The following is a 19,295-nucleotide window of genomic DNA, read 5'->3' on the forward strand; positions in this document are numbered from 1 at the left end:
TCTACAGTAAAGCTTCTCATAACAGAAATAAAACTAAATTAACTTAGCTGTAAAATGGTTGCATGAATGCGTGCAGCGATTTAAAATTGTCAGATTGGTATGCTTTTACCTTTGGCGATCTCTGGCCTTGTTCTTTGTAATAGTGAAAGTGCACTCCATCATCACTGTATTGCAGCTGGTATTTGGTTACCCACTGACTGTGTCCATTTCTTCCTTGTGTAGCTATACCTGTTAATTTGGTGTATCTCCCAAGGGCCACCTGAATCCATTGATTGGCGTCATTAGAGCGAGCTGACCATGCCCCTTGTTTGCCTCCACCTGCCTTAAAGTTCAACCTTGCCTGGATCGCAGCGTGATTTGAATCCCACTCAGAAGAGGCGGTAATTTGAGCATCTTTGATGAGACGCGATTCCATGCCTAGAGATGCTGTGCATAGCGCTGCCGTGCAAAACACAAAAGATAAGTAAACCATCAATTTAAAAAACAAACAAACTAAGAAACTAACTAAACAACATAGTTAACATCGAATTACTGATTTTTTCAACCTCACAGCTCCTCACCAAGAATAGCCAGCTCTTCTAGTTAGCAGTCTCAGAAAAATAAAGCCTTTCCAGATTAAAAGAATGTTTTAAAAATAATATTTTTGCCTTTGATTTTGTTAGGCTATGCCGTAAGGCTTGTGATGTTTAGCTGAGAACTGCAAACTTTGGCTTCTTCTTCCCCGACAGTTCCCATGAACTTTACTTGTGTCTAGCTAAAGAGGTTTTTAGATAAAAATTCACGTCCGAAACTAAACTCAAACCACACCTCTTTGATACATAAAACTTGTTTGGATCATGATCCCAACTTTAGTTCGCTATTTGTATTTATAGTACGTATATGCCGATAATTTGGAGGTTAAAAAAGCTTTTTAACAAACATAAAACCACCTTTCAGTACTAGCATATACAAAACACGTCATTCTTAAGCAATCAGATATTATCTTAAGATGTTCCACACAGCTTAAAAAGTTGCAAGTAATCAGACTACAACATACCTAGACAACCATACAGTTCCATCCTCAGTGAAATATGACTGGACCACGCTGTTGGCCTGAGTCTGATGTAGCTTGCTTGGATTGGCGGGTTTAAGTTGTGGTAAACAATGCTGTCTCTGTCCTTATTTCCACTAAACACCTAATCATTAGCATCAACAGATCTACAGTAAAGCTTCTCATAACAGAAATAAAACTGAATTAGTTTAGGTGTAAAATGGTTGCATGAATGCGTGCAGCGATTTAAAATTGTCAGATTGGTATACTTTTACCTTTGGCGATCTCTGGCCTGGTTTTTTGTAAAAGTAAAAGATCACTCCATCATCACTGTATTGCAGCTGGTATTTGGTTACCCACTGGCTGTGTCCGTTTCTTCCTTGTGTAGCTATACCTGTTAATTTGGTGTATCTCCCAAGGGCCACCTGAATCCATTGATTGGCGTCATTAGAGCGAGCTGACCATGCCCCTTGTTTGCCTCCACCTGCCTTAAAGTTCAACCTTGCCTGGATCGCAGCGTGATTTGAATCCCACTCAGAAGAGGCGGTAATTTGAGCATCTTTGATGAGATGCGATTCCATTCCTAGAGATGCTGTACATAGCGCTGCCGTGCGAAACACAAAACAAGGGTAAACCATCAATTTAAAAACCAAACGAACTAACAAACTAACTAAACAAAATAGTTAACATCGAATTACTGATTTTTTCAACCTCACAGCTCTTCACCAAGAATAGTCAGCTCTTCTAGTTAGTAGTGTCCGAAAAATAAAGCCTTTCCAGATTAAAAGACTGTTTTAAAAATAATATTTTTGCCTTTGATTTTGCTAGGTTATGCCGTAATGGTTGTGATGTTTAGCTGAGAACTGCAAAATTTGGCTTCTTCTTTCCCGACTGTTGCCATGCACTTTACTTGTATGTAACTAAAGGGGTTTTTAGATAAAACTTCACCTCCCAAACTAAACTCAAACCTCACCTCTTTGAAACATAAAACTTGTTTGGATCATGATCCCAACTCTAGTTCCCTATTTTTATTTATAGTACGTATATACCGATAATTTAGAGGTTAAAAACGCATTTTAAACAAATATAAGACCACCTTTCAATACTAGCATATACCAAACACGTTACTCTGAAGGAATCAGATGTTATCTTAAGGTGTTCCACTCAGCTGAAAAAGTTGCAAGTAATCAGAATACAACATACCTAAACAACCATACAGTTCCATCCTCAGTGAAATATGACTGGACCACGCTGTTGGCCTGAGTCTGATGTAGCTTGCTTGGATTGGCGGGTTTAAGTTGTGGTGAACAATGCTGTCTCTGTCCTTATTTCCACTAAACACCTAATCATTAGCATCAACAGATCTACAGTAAAGCTTCTCATAACAGAAAGAAAACTAAATTAGTTTAGCTGTAAAACGGTTGCCATAGAGGCGCGCAGTGATTTAAAATTGTCAGATTGATATGGTTTTACCTTTGGCGATCTCTGGCCTGATTCTTTGTAATAGTGAAAGATAACTCCATCGTCACTGTATTGCAGCTGGTATTTGGTTACCCACTGACTGTGTCCATTTCTTCCTTGTGTAGCTATACCTGTTAATTTGGTGTAACTGCCAAGGGCCACCTGAATCCATTGATTGGCGTCATTAGAGCGAGCTGACCATGCCCCTTGTTTGCCTCCACCTGCCTTAAAGTTCAACCTTGCCTGGATTGCAGCGTGATTTGAATCCCACTCAGAAGAGGCGGTAATTTGAGCATCTTTGATGAGACGCGATTCCATGCCTAGAGATGCTGTACATAGCGCTGCCGTGCAAAACACAAAACATAAGTAAACCATCAATGTAAAAAGCAAAGAAAAAAACTAACTAACTAAACAAAATAGTTAACATTGAATTACTGATTTTTTCAACCTCACAGCTCTTTACCAAGAATAGCCAGCTCTTCTAGTTAGCAGTCTCAGAAAAATAAAGCCTTTCCAGATTAAAAGACTGTTTTAAAAATAATATTTGTGCCTTCGATTTTGTTACGCTATGCCGTAATGCTTGTAATGTTTAGCTGAGAACTACAAACTTTGGCTTCTTCTTCCCCGACAGTTCCCATGCACTTTACTTGTATGTAACTAAAGGGGTTTTTAGATAAAAATTCACGTCCGAAACTGAACTCAAACCTCACCTCTTTGAAACATAAAACTTGTTTGGATCATGATCCCAACTCTAGTTCCCTGGTTTTATTTATAGTACGTATATCCCGATAATTTGGAGGTTAAAAAAGCTTTTTAACAAACATAAAATCACCTTTCAGTACTAGCATATACAAAACACGTCATTCTTAAGCAATCAGATATTATCTTAAGATGTTCCACACAGCTTAAAAAGTTGCAAGTAATCAGACTACAACATACCTAGACAACCATACAGTTCCATCCTCAGTGAAATATGACTGGACCACGCTGTTGGCCTGAGTCTGATGTAGCTTGCTTGGATTGGCGGGTTTAAGTTGTGGTAAACAATGCTGTCTCTGTCCTTATTTCCACTAAACACCTAATCATTAGCATCAACAGATCTACAGTAAAGCTTCTCATAACAGAAATAAAACTAAATCAACTTAGCTGTAAAATGGTTGCCATGAATGCGTGCAGCGATTTAAAATTGTCAGATTGGTATACTTTTACCTTTGGCGATCTCTGGCCTGATTCTTTGTAATAGTGAAAGTGCACTCCATCATCACTGTATTGCAGCTGGTATTTGGTTACCCACTGACTGTGTCCATTTCTTCCTTGTGTAGCTATACCTGTTAATTTGGTGTATCTCCCAAGGGCCACCTGAATCCATTGATTGGCGTCATTAGAGCGAGCTGACCATGCCCCTTGTTTGCCTCCACCTGCCTTAAAGTTCAACCTTGCCTGGATCGCAGCGTGATTTGAATCCCACTCAGAAGAGGCGGTGATTTGAGCATCTTTGATGAGACGCGATTCCATGCCTAGAGATGCTGTACATAGCGCTGCCGTGCGAAACACAAAACGTAAGTAAACCATCAATTTAAAAACCAAACGATTTAACAAACTAACTAAACAAAATAGTTAACATCGAATTACTGATTTTTTCAACCTGACAGCTCTTTACCAAGAATAGCCAGCTCTGCTAGTTAGCAGTCTCAGAAAAATAAAGCCTTTCCAGATTAAAAGACTGTTTTAAAATAATAGTTTTCTTTTGATTTTGTTAGGCTATGCCGTAATGCTTGTAATGTTTAGCTGAGAACTGCAAAATTTGGCTTCTTCTTTCCCGACTGTTGCCATGCACTTTACTTGTATGTAACTAAAGGGGTTTTTAGATAAAACTTCACCTCCCAAACTAAACTCAAACCTCACCTCTTTGAAACATAAAACTTGTTTGGATCATGATCCCAACTCTAGTTCCCTATTTTTATTTATAGTACGTATATACCGATAATTTAGAGGTTAAAAACGCATTTTAAACAAATATAAGACCACCTTTCAATACTAGCATATACCAAACACGTTACTCTGAAGGAATCAGATGTTATCTTAAGGTGTTCCACTCAGCTGAAAAAGTTGCAAGTAATCAGAATACAACATACCTAAACAACCATACAGTTCCATCCTCAGTGAAATATGACTGGACCACGCTGTTGGCCTGAGTCTGATGTAGCTTGCTTGGATTGGCGGGTTTAAGTTGTGGTGAACAATGCTGTCTCTGTCCTTATTTCCACTAAACACCTAATCATTAGCATCAACAGATCTACAGTAAAGCTTCTCATAACAGAAAGAAAACTAAATTAGTTTAGCTGTAAAACGGTTGCCATAGAGGCGCGCAGTGATTTAAAATTGTCAGATTGGTATGGTTTTACCTTTGGCGATCTCTGGCCTGATTCTTTGTAATAGTGAAAGATAACTCCATCGTCACTGTATTGCAGCTGGTATTTGGTTACCCACTGACTGTGTCCATTTCTTCCTTGTGTAGCTATACCTGTTAATTTGGTGTAACTGCCAAGGGCCACCTGAATCCATTGATTGGCGTCATTAGAGCGAGCTGACCATGCCCCTTGTTTGCCTCCACCTGCCTTAAAGTTCAACCTTGCCTGGATTGCAGCGTGATTTGAATCCCACTCAGAAGAGGCGGTAATTTGAGCATCTTTGATGAGACGCGATTCCATGCCTAGAGATGCTGTACATAGCGCTGCCGTGCAAAACACAAAACATAAGTAAACCATCAATGTAAAAAACAAAGAAAAAACCTAACTAACTAAACAAAATAGTTAACATTGAATTACTGATTTTTTCAACCTCACAGCTCTTTACCAAGAATAGCCAGCTCTTCTAGTTAGCAGTCTCAGAAAAATAAAGCCTTTCCAGATTAAAAGACTGTTTTAAAAATAATATTTGTGCCTTCGATTTTGTTACGCTATGCCGTAATGCTTGTAATGTTTAGCTGAGAACTACAAACTTTGGCTTCTTCTTCCCCGACAGTTCCCATGCACTTTACTTGTATGTAACTAAAGGGGTTTTTAGATAAAAATTCACGTCCGAAACTGAACTCAAACCTCACCTCTTTGAAACATAAAACTTGTTTGGATCATGATCCCAACTCTAGTTCCCTGGTTTTATTTATAGTACGTATATCCCGATAATTTGGAGGTTAAAAAAGCTTTTTAACAAACATAAAATCACCTTTCAGTACTAGCATATACAAAACACGTCATTCTTAAGCAATCAGATATTATCTTAAGATGTTCCACACAGCTTAAAAAGTTGCAAGTAATCAGACTACAACATACCTAGACAACCATACAGTTCCATCCTCAGTGAAATATGACTGGACCACGCTGTTGGCCTGAGTCTGATGTAGCTTGCTTGGATTGGCGGGTTTAAGTTGTGGTAAACAATGCTGTCTCTGTCCTTATTTCCACTAAACACCTAATCATTAGCATCAACAGATCTACAGTAAAGCTTCTCATAACAGAAATAAAACTAAATCAACTTAGCTGTAAAATGGTTGCCATGAATGCGTGCAGCGATTTAAAATTGTCAGATTGGTATGCTTTTACCTTTGGCGATCTCTGGCCTTGTTCTTTGTAATAGTGAAAGTGCACTCCATCATCACTGTATTGCAGCTGGTATTTGGTTACCCACTGACTGTGTCCATTTCTTCCTTGTGTAGCTATACCTGTTAATTTGGTGTATCTCCCAAGGGCCACCTGAATCCATTGATTGGCGTCATTAGAGCGAGCTGACCATGCCCCTTGTTTGCCTCCACCTGCCTTAAAGTTCAACCTTGCCTGGATCGCAGCGTGATTTGAATCCCACTCAGAAGAGGCGGTGATTTGAGCATCTTTGATGAGACGCGATTCCATGCCTAGAGATGCTGTACATAGCGCTGCCGTGCGAAACACAAAACGTAAGTAAACCATCAATTTAAAAACCAAACGAACTAACAAACTAACTAAACAAAATAGTTAACATCGAATTACTGATTTTTTCAACCTGACAGCTCTTTACCAAGAATAGCCAGCTCTGCTAGTTAGCAGTCTCAGAAAAATAAAGCCTTTCCAGATTAAAAGACTGTTTTAAAATAATAGTTTTCTTTTGATTTTGTTAGGCTATGCCGTAATGCTTGTAATGTTTAGCTGAGAACTGCAAAATTTGGCTTCTTCTTTCCCGACTGTTGCCATGCACTTTACTTGTATGTAACTAAAGGGGTTTTTAGATAAAACTTCACCTCCCAAACTAAACTCAAACCTCACCTCTTTGAAACATAAAACTTGTTTGGATCATGATCCCAACTCTAGTTCCCTATTTTTATTTATAGTACGTATATACCGATAATTTAGAGGTTAAAAACGCATTTTAAACAAATATAAGACCACCTTTCAATACTAGCATATACCAAACACGTTACTCTGAAGGAATCAGATGTTATCTTAAGGTGTTCCACTCAGCTGAAAAAGTTGCAAGTAATCAGAATACAACATACCTAAACAACCATACAGTTCCATCCTCAGTGAAATATGACTGGACCACGCTGTTGGCCTGAGTCTGATGTAGCTTGCTTGGATTGGCGGGTTTAAGTTGTGGTGAACAATGCTGTCTCTGTCCTTATTTCCACTAAACACCTAATCATTAGCATCAACAGATCTACAGTAAAGCTTCTCATAACAGAAAGAAAACTAAATTAGTTTAGCTGTAAAACGGTTGCCATAGAGGCGCGCAGTGATTTAAAATTGTCAGATTGATATGGTTTTACCTTTGGCGATCTCTGGCCTGATTCTTTGTAATAGTGAAAGATAACTCCATCGTCACTGTATTGCAGCTGGTATTTGGTTACCCACTGACTGTGTCCATTTCTTCCTTGTGTAGCTATACCTGTTAATTTGGTGTATCTCCCAAGGGCCACCTGAATCCATTGATTGGCGTCATTAGAGCGAGCTGACCATGCCCCTTGTTTGCCTCCACCTGCCTTAAAGTTCAACCTTGCCTGGATCGCAGCGTGATTTGAATCCCACTCAGAAGAGGCGGTGATTTGAGCATCTTTGATGAGACGCGATTCCATGCCTAGAGATGCTGTACATAGCGCTGCCGTGCGAAACACAAAACGTAAGTAAACCATCAATTTAAAAACCAAACGATTTAACAAACTAACTAAACAAAATAGTTAACATCGAATTACTGATTTTTTCAACCTCACAGCTCTTTACCAAGAATAGCCAGCTCTGCTAGTTAGCAGTCTCAGAAAAATAAAGCCTTTCCAGATTAAAAGACTGTTTTAAAATAATAGTTTTCTTTTGATTTTGTTAGGCTATGCCGTAATGCTTGTAATGTTTAGCTGAGAACTGCAAAATTTGGCTTCTTCTTTCCCGACTGTTGCCATGCACTTTACTTGTATGTAACTAAAGGGGTTTTTAGATAAAACTTCACCTCCCAAACTAAACTCAAACCTCACCTCTTTGAAACATAAAACTTGTTTGGATCATGATCCCAACTCTAGTTCCCTATTTTTATTTATAGTACGTATATACCGATAATTTAGAGGTTAAAAACGCATTTTAAACAAATATAAGACCACCTTTCAATACTAGCATATACCAAACACGTTACTCTGAAGGAATCAGATGTTATCTTAAGGTGTTCCACTCAGCTGAAAAAGTTGCAAGTAATCAGAATACAACATACCTAAACAACCATACAGTTCCATCCTCAGTGAAATATGACTGGACCACGCTGTTGGCCTGAGTCTGATGTAGCTTGCTTGGATTGGCGGGTTTAAGTTGTGGTGAACAATGCTGTCTCTGTCCTTATTTCCACTAAACACCTAATCATTAGCATCAACAGATCTACAGTAAAGCTTCTCATAACAGAAATAAAACTAAATTAGTTTAGCTGTAAAACGGTTGCCATAGAGGCGCGCAGTGATTTAAAATTGTCAGATTGGTATGGTTTTACCTTTGGCGATCTCTGGCCTGATTCTTTGTAATAGTGAAAGATAACTCCATCGTCACTGTATTGCAGCTGGTATTTGGTTACCCACTGACTGTGTCCATTTCTTCCTTGTGTAGCTATACCTGTTAATTTGGTGTAACTGCCAAGGGCCACCTGAATCCATTGATTGGCGTCATTAGAGCGAGCTGACCATGCCCCTTGTTTGCCTCCACCTGCCTTAAAGTTCAACCTTGCCTGGATCGCAGCGTGATTTGAATCCCACTCAGAAGAGGCGGTGATTTGAGCATCTTTGATGAGACGGGTTTCCATGCCAAGAGGTGCTGTACATTCTTATCAGAAGGAAGGTATGGAAATATGCTTTAAGTGCGTTATTGCTTAGAGGATCGTTATGTTATGCATTATAAGAAAAAAGAGAAGGTACCCTGTAGTCTCGGTTCCTGCTTTGTCCTTTGTGGTTTCCTTGTTTTGCCATGTTTATTACTATGGTAACTTTCTACTACTTTTCCTATTTCTGAGCATCTTAGGAATGTGGGGTCCGGTCTTCTCTTTTTAATTTCGTGACCCCCAAATCGATCGTACAGCAGTATACTCCAAATGGCACAATGGTATCAGCTGCGCGTGCTTTTACGTAAACTTAATAGTTATTAGCAGTCAGAGAAATTGAACAAGTCGCTTAATAATAAGTAATGTATCTAGCAGGAAAGTTTTTAACGTCAACCCAACAATTACCTTGTCACATACTGAACAGGCAACCAGAAAGAAGCTAGAGACTTCGAACTTGTTATATTTCTCCAGTTAACCTTTGATGAAGGCTGCCTTTGCTCTGCCAATAATTGAATCTTGAAATATTTGTCAGCAGAGAGATTTTGACCTGGCATTTTCTACCTCTTAAAAAGCATAATTTATTCTGCGGTCTAATTTACTGTTCAGTTAACGAAAGAAATTTGTATTTTTTCTTCGACCGATAACAAGTAGCGAGGTGGCGCTCGTGATGTTAAAAACTCTCAAAACTGACCGAAAGGAACGGATTACAGCCAGCAAAAACTATTACAAGTTCCTGAATTCTATTTTAGAAATCAGATTTCTTGATAAATTTACTGGTAGAAACGAAATTTGACGCTAATTTTTAATTAAGCTCCGTTATGTAAAATAACTAAAAAATATTTGCTTTGAAATTTTGAAGTGGAAATATTCTCTAAAATCTCCGCGTGGACGAATATTTATATTGCGTGATTTAGGCATAATGATCCAACAAGATAGCTAAAGTTTTCAATGCTTTCCTTCCTTCATTTGAAAACAATATTCTTGTTTTGCGGAGTTACTCACCTTGTGAATCAGTTCGCAAGACCAAACCTGAAAATCCCACGAGGAATACAAACGCCCAGTGGAAAGGCTCCATGCCAGAAAAAATATCTGGATTATCCCTTCAGCAACTAACTTCTGATAATAATGTGAGCTCGGGTAAGGAACTGAAATGCGATGAAAGACTTGTTGTGTGAAAATGACTTTGATCGTAGTGTTTACGTGTCTTTATAATGTCAGATTAATATATGCAGCGTACAGGTCTGTTTTTCGAGCTAGATTATTCAAACATTTCAGAAACATTACACTGAAGTATTGTCTCCCGATGACTTAATTTGTAGCTTGTATTAAAAAAAGACTCAAATGTTACAATGAACGAACAAACAGATTTTGATCATGTAGCTTGCTGATGGATGCCTTGTTATGCTATTTCAGAGTTTCCAGAGTAGTAAACTGTTGAGGTTTCTTTGACGTAATTTACTCGATTTGTTTTAACGTGACTGGATTATTGCATCGGTGAATTCATTACTATTCATAATACTCCTGCGAAGGACTAGCCCAAAGGAAGGAACGGAAGGACTAAGGAAGGATAGGTAAAAGAAAGGAAGGATTAGTCTCAATTCAGGGGGATTAGAAATGCTTTTTTCGTGTCCCTGAAACCGAGACAAGTTTTTGCGGTACAGACACTTGCCCGATACAGACTATTTATTCAAGAAAATTATCAAACTGAAAAGGAAGTACTTGTCTTGTCGCACCAGACGAAACAATAATGAATTTGAATTTTTGACCTTAGGTGTTGAAGATTTAACGCTTCAGTGTCTGCATAAATAACTAGTTATTATTTCGGCCCTCTTGCCTCTTGAGATCACTTCCTCAATTAATTCTTGGGCTTTTATTTGAAGTAAAACACACTCAAACACCGTTCCTTTGTAACTTTTTTTTTAGTTCCTGTGAAATAAGGCCATAGAGGTAGTTTATCATTATATGTTTGCTAATCTGCTTTTGAATGCCTTTTTACAACACGACTCAATGCCAACGCGATACAGAAACATTCATTCTTCTCGCAGCTTTGCTCCTCGTTCTGGCGCCACGAAAGCCCATCGATACACCCTAACGAAACCGCCTGCTAGCTACTCACAAATGTACAGCAGATCATGATCACATGAAAAACACTATAATCACACTAATTCAGTTCTATACATCTGTCGGGAGATGCTGGCTTAAACAGTCTGGTCTGTGACAGGTTCCGATCACAGCGTTCCTACGTCATATAAAATTCTTCAAAAGTTGTCGCATAAAAACGAAATTAACTAGACGCTCTATAAATGGCAAAACATTGAGCTTTTATAGTATGTCCAAGCTCGAAACTTTCTTCGACTACAAAGCCAAAATAATACTTGAAATCGCTTGACATTTCTAAACAATGATCTATTACTCTAAGTAATGAGTTATTTCGCGGAAATTCTATAATAATTTCTGACTGATCGGGTATCTAGTTTTCTGAAAACACTTCCCGGCCGCCGGGTATCTAGACACAATGTAAAGTTATTATTGTGTTCAATACGCTTAACTTGCGTTACGAAGCCTGTGTAAACGCTCTTTTATAGTCCACAATGAAAATATTTGTTCAGAAATGCTAAGCGACTCTAAATAATGCTTTGTTTTTGTAATGGAGGAATTCTCCAAGCCATAGTACAAAAATATTGACTCACGGGCAAGGATTGCTCAAAAAACTAAATACCCAGCAGTCAAAAATTCACAGATAATCAATTTCCACAAAAATTATTGATATTATTTGACACCCTCTGGGAATATTTGAGTATTTTGATCTTTGGTCATACTGAGCAAGCGATTTTGTTCAATGATTTGGGTTTGCAAGTTGTCCGAACTCTGTGTGACTCACGGGCACGGTTTTTCAAAAAAAAAAAAAAAACACTATATATACCCGGCAGTCAGAAATGATTTCCGTTTTTCCACCGAAATATCCATTGAAACCTGCTGAAAATGCTCGATCGCTGTGTAGCAATACATTTCCTCGGCGTGGAACCATATTAAACGTGACGAAAGTCCGCTATGGGTTGCGTGACATAATGTTGATACCATGTATCAAGACCTACTGAGTGACGGCGGATCTACTTAGAATTGAATGAGTTATTCCGTAAAAGTTTTATAATAATTTCACTGCCAGGAGTCTAGCTTTTTGAAAACACTTCCCGGCCGCCGGGTAAAAACAAATAAAAGAATCAGGACACTTTTTAACACAAAGAGTTACGCTCAGATATTTACTATTCAAGTTGCTTCGTTGAGTATCCACTTTATCCAATTGCAGGATGTTTGCCTCATCTTCCTGCTTACGACGATTCTTTGATTTTTCGACATCCCGGCGAGTTGTTCGTCTCAGCATCATAATTTGTCTTTTTGTCTGTGTTTTCGTAGTTAGAACTCGTAAATGGCTCCTTTGTTATGTTGGGAGACGGCGAGCATGAACTTGCTTATACGACAAGCTTTCAAGCAATATAATTCGTGGGCCAACCCGTTCCGAAAACGAACGACATCTTCTTCAAGTCTTTCCCAAACTTTCCTCACAAAACGCAGCATTCTGTACATCACATTGTTGATCACGAAGTGCGAGAGCTGTCGCATTGTCATCCCCAGTTTCCACGCACTCGCTAGGAACGCCTTGGACTATGACCCCCCATTTGCTGACCACATACAACAACGACGACGAACGGATTGCATTTAAGTTGACTCCTTCAGAAGTCCGAGTAATAAAATAGTGCGATGTAACTCACTCCAGGAAGTACACATGCGCAAGCCATAACCACACAAACACTTTTTCATTGCATGAAATGCAATTCATTGCTTTATTGATCTTATTTTAAACAGCAACAAGCTACCAACACCACACCTGACTATTACAGTTAAAATATCTAATTATCACATCAGTCGCTGGCATGAAATTTTCGTCTGCCTGATTTGTTCCCATCTGGAATTGGAAACAAATTGTTCTTAACCAATGTTTGAGCCTTCTGCTACAACATTTCTCTTTGCCATACGAACCGATCAATATGTAGACAAGGTTGAAAACCATGTCGACTTATCTTAAATTTACTTTTGGCTACATGTAAACAAACATTATTAACTCTATATCTAGGAAGGCATTAAGGTGTTACTCAAATACTCCTTTGACAAATGCATGATAACACATGCATGGCAGCAAGGTATATCATGGCCAATACCTTCCATGCATCCTTCCGTTACCGATCTCTGATCCAACGAACAGAGCAAAAAGTAATGCAATTAGATTTTGGCCTCTGTCAGAATCCTACAAGACGGAACCATAATAGGTCCGGGGTCTGTCGACAACCTTAAATAAGTGATGCAAAATCCGGTTGTAAATTAAAGGATGCAGTCTTTGTAATGGTAAATACTCTAACAACACCTTATTGGTTCCTTTCAAATTGGTCTCCATTTCTGTTTCCCTTCGGGTATTAATAGCTAGTTATGATATCTGTTTCTACACCTTTCCAAAATACGTAAAAAGCAGAGCACCCTTAATTAAATCATTTTTTTGACAATCCGGTAAGCTGTAAGGATTATGAGTAAACTCGAAAGCTATAAAAGAAAACGTTTAGTTTTCAACACCACTCAGAATCTACACATTAAGGATGAACTTAAACTTGAGATATGCAATCACTGACATTTAGTTAAAAAAGAAAAAAAATGACGACCTTTTTACTGCAATGGTCAGAGAGGGTCTTAATAAAACGAAAAGAAAGATTTTGTTTGAAGAATTTCTTCAAAGAAAATGGCCAAACCATGCTAAGCTCTTGCTAAATTTCATTTACCTCCGAGTTATAGTTTTATTTAACAGCTAACTTTTAAATTTGCCACCGTTAATTCTTCAAACAAAGGAAATGCAGCGTTGCCCGACAAGCTCAAGGCTTTCATCCAGAGATGGCTGTAGGGTGTAGCTGTCAAGCAGGTAAATGATTCTCGTTGTTGCAAAAAGTTTTATTCGAACTCAGCGAGTGATAACCAGTGATTACGAGCAATGCATATCCCAAGTTCGAGTTGCCTTAAAATATCGCAAGTCCAGTCCTGTTGAAGTCAAAGAGCATGTCTCTACTCCTTTTCACCGCTGACAAGCGTGGTATAGCCAGCGGGCTTGTCACGTGACCTCTTGTATATCATCGCCGCTGTACCCACTAAGCAAGTAACGCACATCACAAACAGAGCCATCAGGAAGATAGCACCGGCACCTATGTAGAAGGAGAGCGAAAAAAAAGAAGACATCATATGTTTGATTCCCAACAACTAATGTTAATTCAGGCTTCTAATTATGAGTCAAAGCGAGGAATTAAATCGAAATCGAAAAAAGATCTAGCCACCAAGACAAAGTAATAGCGTAATTTACCATGCTCTTAAGTTTGAAGATCTAATTATACTATTTACGTTATCACACAGTTTTAGAATTTCACATTTAATCTACATACCACTTTTATCCAGGACATCCAAGCGCCTTTCCTCTCGTTTCTCTCGTGCCAGATGGAGTGGGCCCTGAGCCAAATAGTACGCACCAGACATGTGATCACTCACTTTACGTCTTCCTCGGCCACTTGTTGGACAATTCTTCGTGCACTTCGAGTCTCGATCGGTTCCGTTGCATACAATCACGTGACAGTGAACGAACACAAATGGATGGTCAGCAATGAACTTGAAGGCTTCCAGGGTGAACCGCTGTGCACTGACTGAAGGTGCAGCATGGTACTTCACAGTGTTGTCGATTGGGCATCTGGTAAATGTAAAATCATAAATTAGTCGCCACACAGCACCACCGTCATTTTAAGTAACAGGCAGATGCCGAAAAGGAACAAATGATTCTGGTCATACCCTTTCGTTATAAACTCGTACTTCAAGGAATTCTGCTGGTCCTGAGTGGGCGTGGCATAGCATCGATCCGCTAGGATTGACAGCTGTTTGTCACCTGATGTCACTGATACCTCAAAGAACAGAAGTTTACGCAGCACCACAGCAACAGGGAAATCATCCTTCGTGTAAGGACTCACGAATCTCTTGTCAGGAAACATCTTCAGAGAAAGTGTAAAATTTCCTTTGCCATCATCACTGAACACAAGTTTCCTGTTACTTGGCTTCCAACCAACCGATGATACAACGCCATACTTGGAATAAAAACAGCTGAACTGTATTTCTATTTCACGCACGCGTGTTATGACATCCTCAGCAGCCACAGGGATTTCCAAGACTGTGTTGGAGTAAACAATAGCTGTAGGTGTTTGCCTGCGTATTGTGTTACAGCCAGTCAGCGGTGTCGTTAGAGAGAAGTCAGCACTTGTTTCTTTGGCTTTGCATGTTGTGCCCAGGAGTCGTAGATGCTCACGGTCAATACCACGGAGTAGGGACTTGGGAATGATGATTGTCATGTTGTCACTGTTGCACTGAACATCAACACCTGGAGCTAAAATGATATAAAGGAAATTAAACGAGAGAGGAAATACTTATTATAGTACTTGAAAATTATGGGAGACTGTGCACATGCAGAATAACCTTACGATCTGAAAACGTACAAATTGTACACACAAAGGTATAAGTCGTTTTTATGGTATTACTATGATTTTTGAATCGACATCTACCGTGACATCTCTTGTTATCCAATGCTAAGCTCAGTTCCGGGTCTGGACATTCACATTTGTAGCCTCCCGCAGTATTGACACACTTGTGACTGCAGCCGCCATTTGACACCGTGCACTCGTTGATATCTAAAAATGCCATTGCCAGCGTTATTCTTAAACTGGAATTATGTTTGCAAAGAAGATTAAAAGAACTAGTACTGTAGTGGCGGTCTTTTCGGTAACACCTGTGATCCTAAGCTCACCTTTGCACGATACCGATTTAGCACTGTTCGTCCACTGACCATTTGTCCCACAGTGCTTATAAGATGGACCTTGTAGCTGGTATCCCTGTGGGCATGAGAACGAGCAAGTGGTGTTGAAATGCACCTGTGATGTCAGGCAACTGTCTGGGGATGTTTTGACAAGGCGGCCAACACTTAGAACTGAACAGTTTACTACTGAAAACACAATACAAAATAAAGTGACGATCAAGATACAACTATTTGTTTATATTAAAATAAACTTTTATGGACTCCTTCAATTTGAAACTTTGTAAGTTATCTATTTTAGCAAAATTCCAGTCTTTTTTACCAGAACTTCAGAATTTCAGCTCACTGCATTGCTCGCTGATGATATTCATGAGGAGTTAGAAAGATGACACTCAGTTAAAAAAAAAAAAAAGAAATGCATGGCCTTCACATTGTTTTTAAAAGCAACAAGGTTAAACGCAATGATCTCCTTTGACCAAACGAACCGAATGTCTTCCTGTTACCAGGCCTGGAAGTGTATTGATATCTTAAAGAGTACAGCGATAAAAAAAAGTACAAACAGCAATGTTATATAGCTGGCGTTTTTCCCGCTACAGCGCACCCATTTATTGACTAGTTCATGGTCACATGACATCTAATAATGAAACTGCTTCCCGCCAAATGCCATGAGCGGGCAACATTGCGAAAACTATGACGTCAAACGGGAAACAGTTCACTTTTACCCGCGAAATGTTGACCGCTGTGGCACGTCATTTGTCAATAAAGTGATTATTTGTTTTCCACCGGTTTGACCCACTTGATTTGTTATAAAAAAAAAATCACTTAATGACTAGTCCCTTGGGAACAGTGAATTTTGTTTCCTTTGAATCGGGAAACAAAATTCCCTGTTCCCCAAGGGACCAGTCATTAAGTGCTAAATGTCTATTATTGATCTATCATTCAGACTGAAAACGGTGTTCTAAGATAGTTCTCCTGTCTACAACTGAAATCCATGAAGGGCGATTTTTCCATATGCAATATAATTTACTTGAAGGCAATACTATTAAGTGAGTAGTATTATCACAATTGCGACTGCAGCCGCCATTTGACACACTCATCAATATCTGAAAGAAAGGCTCGTTGTGTGATTCTCTATTAAGTTTGTGATCTGGTTTCTAATGACTAGATATGATTAACTTCTCGATGTTGCTACCTTTGCAGCCCAGAAGAAAATAATGATGTAAGAGAGATGTATTCGGTAGAGCGTACCGCTGCATGAGAGGGATTTAGCACTGTCCGTCCACTGACCATTTGCCCCACATTGCCTATAAGATGGACCTTGTAGCTGGTATCCCTGAGGGCATGAGAACGAGCACTTCGCGCTGATTTTTATCTGTGACCTCACGCAATTGTTGGGTGATGTTTTGACAAGGCGACCGACTGTGAGAGCTGGACAATTTACTATTGTGCAGATATCGACATAGGCCATAATATTATTATAAATGTAGTTTAATTTCCGTGGAAAAAATCTGAAAACTTTAGATGGCTAGCCACACTTTCCAGCACTTTTCAGCAGTTACAGTGTAGTTACACTTTACCAGATCAAGATTACAAATCTTTATCAAGTGACGTTATATAACAATAATGCAATATTGGCAAAACACAAATTCTCAATCCTCGGCGGACAAGACGTGGTCATCTTCATCTCCAAAGTGCCTGTTTTCATTCAGAACTATTAAAAGCGTAAGAAAGGATTGGACACGGTAACTTTAAAAAAAAGCATCTTAAGAACTGTTTAGACTTAAAAGGCGACAAAATACTATGCTGAATATTCAATCTAAGTATGTAAAGGTCAGGCACTTTGACTGGGGCCTTTGTCCAGAGGCGGCAGAAAACTTGAACCAGTAATGCTTGCTAATTCGCTATAAATTGTGATGTGATTAGCACATTGCTCGACTCTTTCTTTTTATATATTAGGCTTGGCCCAACACTTCTGTTATTCGTGTTTAATCTCGATAAGCTTTGATAAATAAATTTAGCATTAAGTTACGCAATATCTAACATGACGCTTCCTGACTTACCCGTGGTTTCGCAAACGTAAGGGACATTGTAGACGTTATTACAAGGTAAGTCATTCCATTCATATCGGTATGACTTAGGACGCATGTGTACACAATCCTCACTTCCCCCAGCATTGTTAGGTTCTCCACCATTCCAATGAGTATAAGTTGAATGTGATTGGTCAACCCACAGCCAGCGAGACTTGTCTCTTGGATTCCTGTACAAACCAATATATGTTCCCCGTCCTCCTGTTACTTTTTCGCCAACTGCTCGGTTTTCAGTGAATGAGTTTAACACGACAAGCTTGGCACCGAGTGCTTCACAGGCGGATTTTGCTGCATTCCAGCTCGTTGCCTTGGAAAAAAACTTGTAGCATGAACCTTGTAAGTAATTCCAGCTGTTTGGACAAACTCCTTAAATGATCAAACAGAAACGTTTAAAATCAATTGTACGTTCTTTTGAATGAAGTGGGCAACTTAAACAGCATGCAATCAAACGTAAGCATTTCTCTCAGCAGACTTGCTCAATGTCGATCGTTCCGATTTTTTACACCATATCGAGATAGTTTTGATAAACCTTCTCAACGAGCACAATTATGGTTTCGTGATATTTCTGATAGACTATGTGTCTCTGAATCAATCGCAGTTTAAAGAGGTCTTGACACGACTGCATACTACTTCACTTGGAAGCGTCGAATGCAAGATGGCGCGCTCTCTTGATCCACTCCAGTACTCACCCTTAGAGCAAGTCTAACAACGTTCCCCTGTCTGTTTCCGTTTTGTTATTGTTCAAAACTTAAATATGTAAACCTTCTTTATTATCTTTAGGTGAGCTAACATTCTTCACTGACAGAAGTCTTCAACATCTCTAACTTAATTACATAGCCTTAAGAGTCCCTGTCCATAAAAATGGAAAATAACTCGGCAAGGGTCGAAAATTCGATTTTGCTCATATTTTCATGGTAGATAGGCTAGGGCATGACAAAAACTACTGGATAGTTTTTTTGGCAAAATATCCTTTTATTTCAAAGAAATATGCAAATTACCAAATTCCGTTAAAATCGTCATTTGACGCACCATTTTATTAAGCAAGTTTGAGAGCCTCGCATGCAAAACCACATCATTCTTCCGTCTTTAAAACACTCAAATATTTTTTTGCAATGTTTAAATGTGTACTGGGTTGATTTTAGGGAATGTTGCGTTGCCTTTTTGGGTGCAAAATAATTAAATTTCGAAGACATGTATTTCATTCACTGAAAAGTACTTCGTGAATATAATTAATTTTCACCATGTGCGAAACCTTCAAATGGATGAAGCTTCTGGTGGTTGAATCGCAGAGGGATGGTCTACAGATTCCTGTAAAAATTTCTTTGGGCAAATGATTGTGAGCGACGCGAGAGCTTTTCAAAGTACGTCAAAAATGCAAATATTTGACCATCCGTCGTCAAATTTCAATTTACGGGTTAGACGTATATTTTAGCATGCGCCGCATGACTTGACCTATGTTAAGTTGAAATAGACACAGAGCTGATAATTTCGAATGTTCTAACCTCATTTGCTGTAAAAGGCA

At 39.0% G+C, this 19,295-nt stretch overlaps 2 protein-coding genes and 1 pseudogene across 3 annotated transcripts; all 3 read right to left on the reverse strand.

Moving 5' to 3' along the window:
• Positions 1-43: 43 nt before the first annotated feature.
• On the reverse strand, positions 44-3,623 carry LOC145487940 (EGF-like repeat and discoidin I-like domain-containing protein 3). The gene is made up of 6 exons (XM_081466709.1): positions 3,431-3,623; positions 2,504-2,832; positions 2,234-2,372; positions 1,306-1,634; positions 1,037-1,175; positions 44-438 (listed from the first exon to the last, which is right to left on the reverse strand). The coding sequence occupies exons 1-6, from the start codon at positions 3,450-3,452 to the stop codon at positions 44-46; spliced, it is 1,353 nt and encodes a 450-aa protein (XP_081322835.1). The 5' UTR covers positions 3,453-3,623.
• Positions 3,624-3,628: 5 nt separating this feature from the next.
• LOC145487941 (venom prothrombin activator oscutarin-C non-catalytic subunit-like) lies at positions 3,629-10,185 on the reverse strand. Its single transcript, XM_081466710.1, has 10 exons — positions 9,809-10,185; positions 8,438-8,811; positions 8,216-8,354; positions 7,290-7,618; positions 7,020-7,158; positions 6,094-6,422; positions 5,824-5,962; positions 4,849-5,225; positions 4,627-4,765; positions 3,629-4,029 (listed from the first exon to the last, which is right to left on the reverse strand). Exons 1-10 carry the CDS (start codon positions 9,879-9,881, stop codon positions 3,629-3,631), a joined length of 2,439 nt encoding a protein of 812 aa, XP_081322836.1. The 5' UTR covers positions 9,882-10,185.
• Positions 10,186-13,753: 3,568 nt separating this feature from the next.
• Positions 13,754-15,651, reverse strand: LOC145488149 (ZP domain-containing protein-like; annotated as a pseudogene). Its single transcript, XR_014049481.1, has 2 exons — positions 15,439-15,651; positions 13,754-15,263 (listed from the first exon to the last, which is right to left on the reverse strand). The product of XR_014049481.1 is annotated as a ZP domain-containing protein-like (transcript).
• Positions 15,652-19,295: the final 3,644 nt, after the last annotated feature.

The sequence above is a fragment of the Orbicella franksi genome, chromosome 5 (assembly GCF_964199315.1).
Source record: "Orbicella franksi chromosome 5, jaOrbFran1.1, whole genome shotgun sequence".
NCBI classification, from domain to species: Eukaryota; Metazoa; Cnidaria; class Anthozoa; order Scleractinia; family Merulinidae; genus Orbicella; species Orbicella franksi.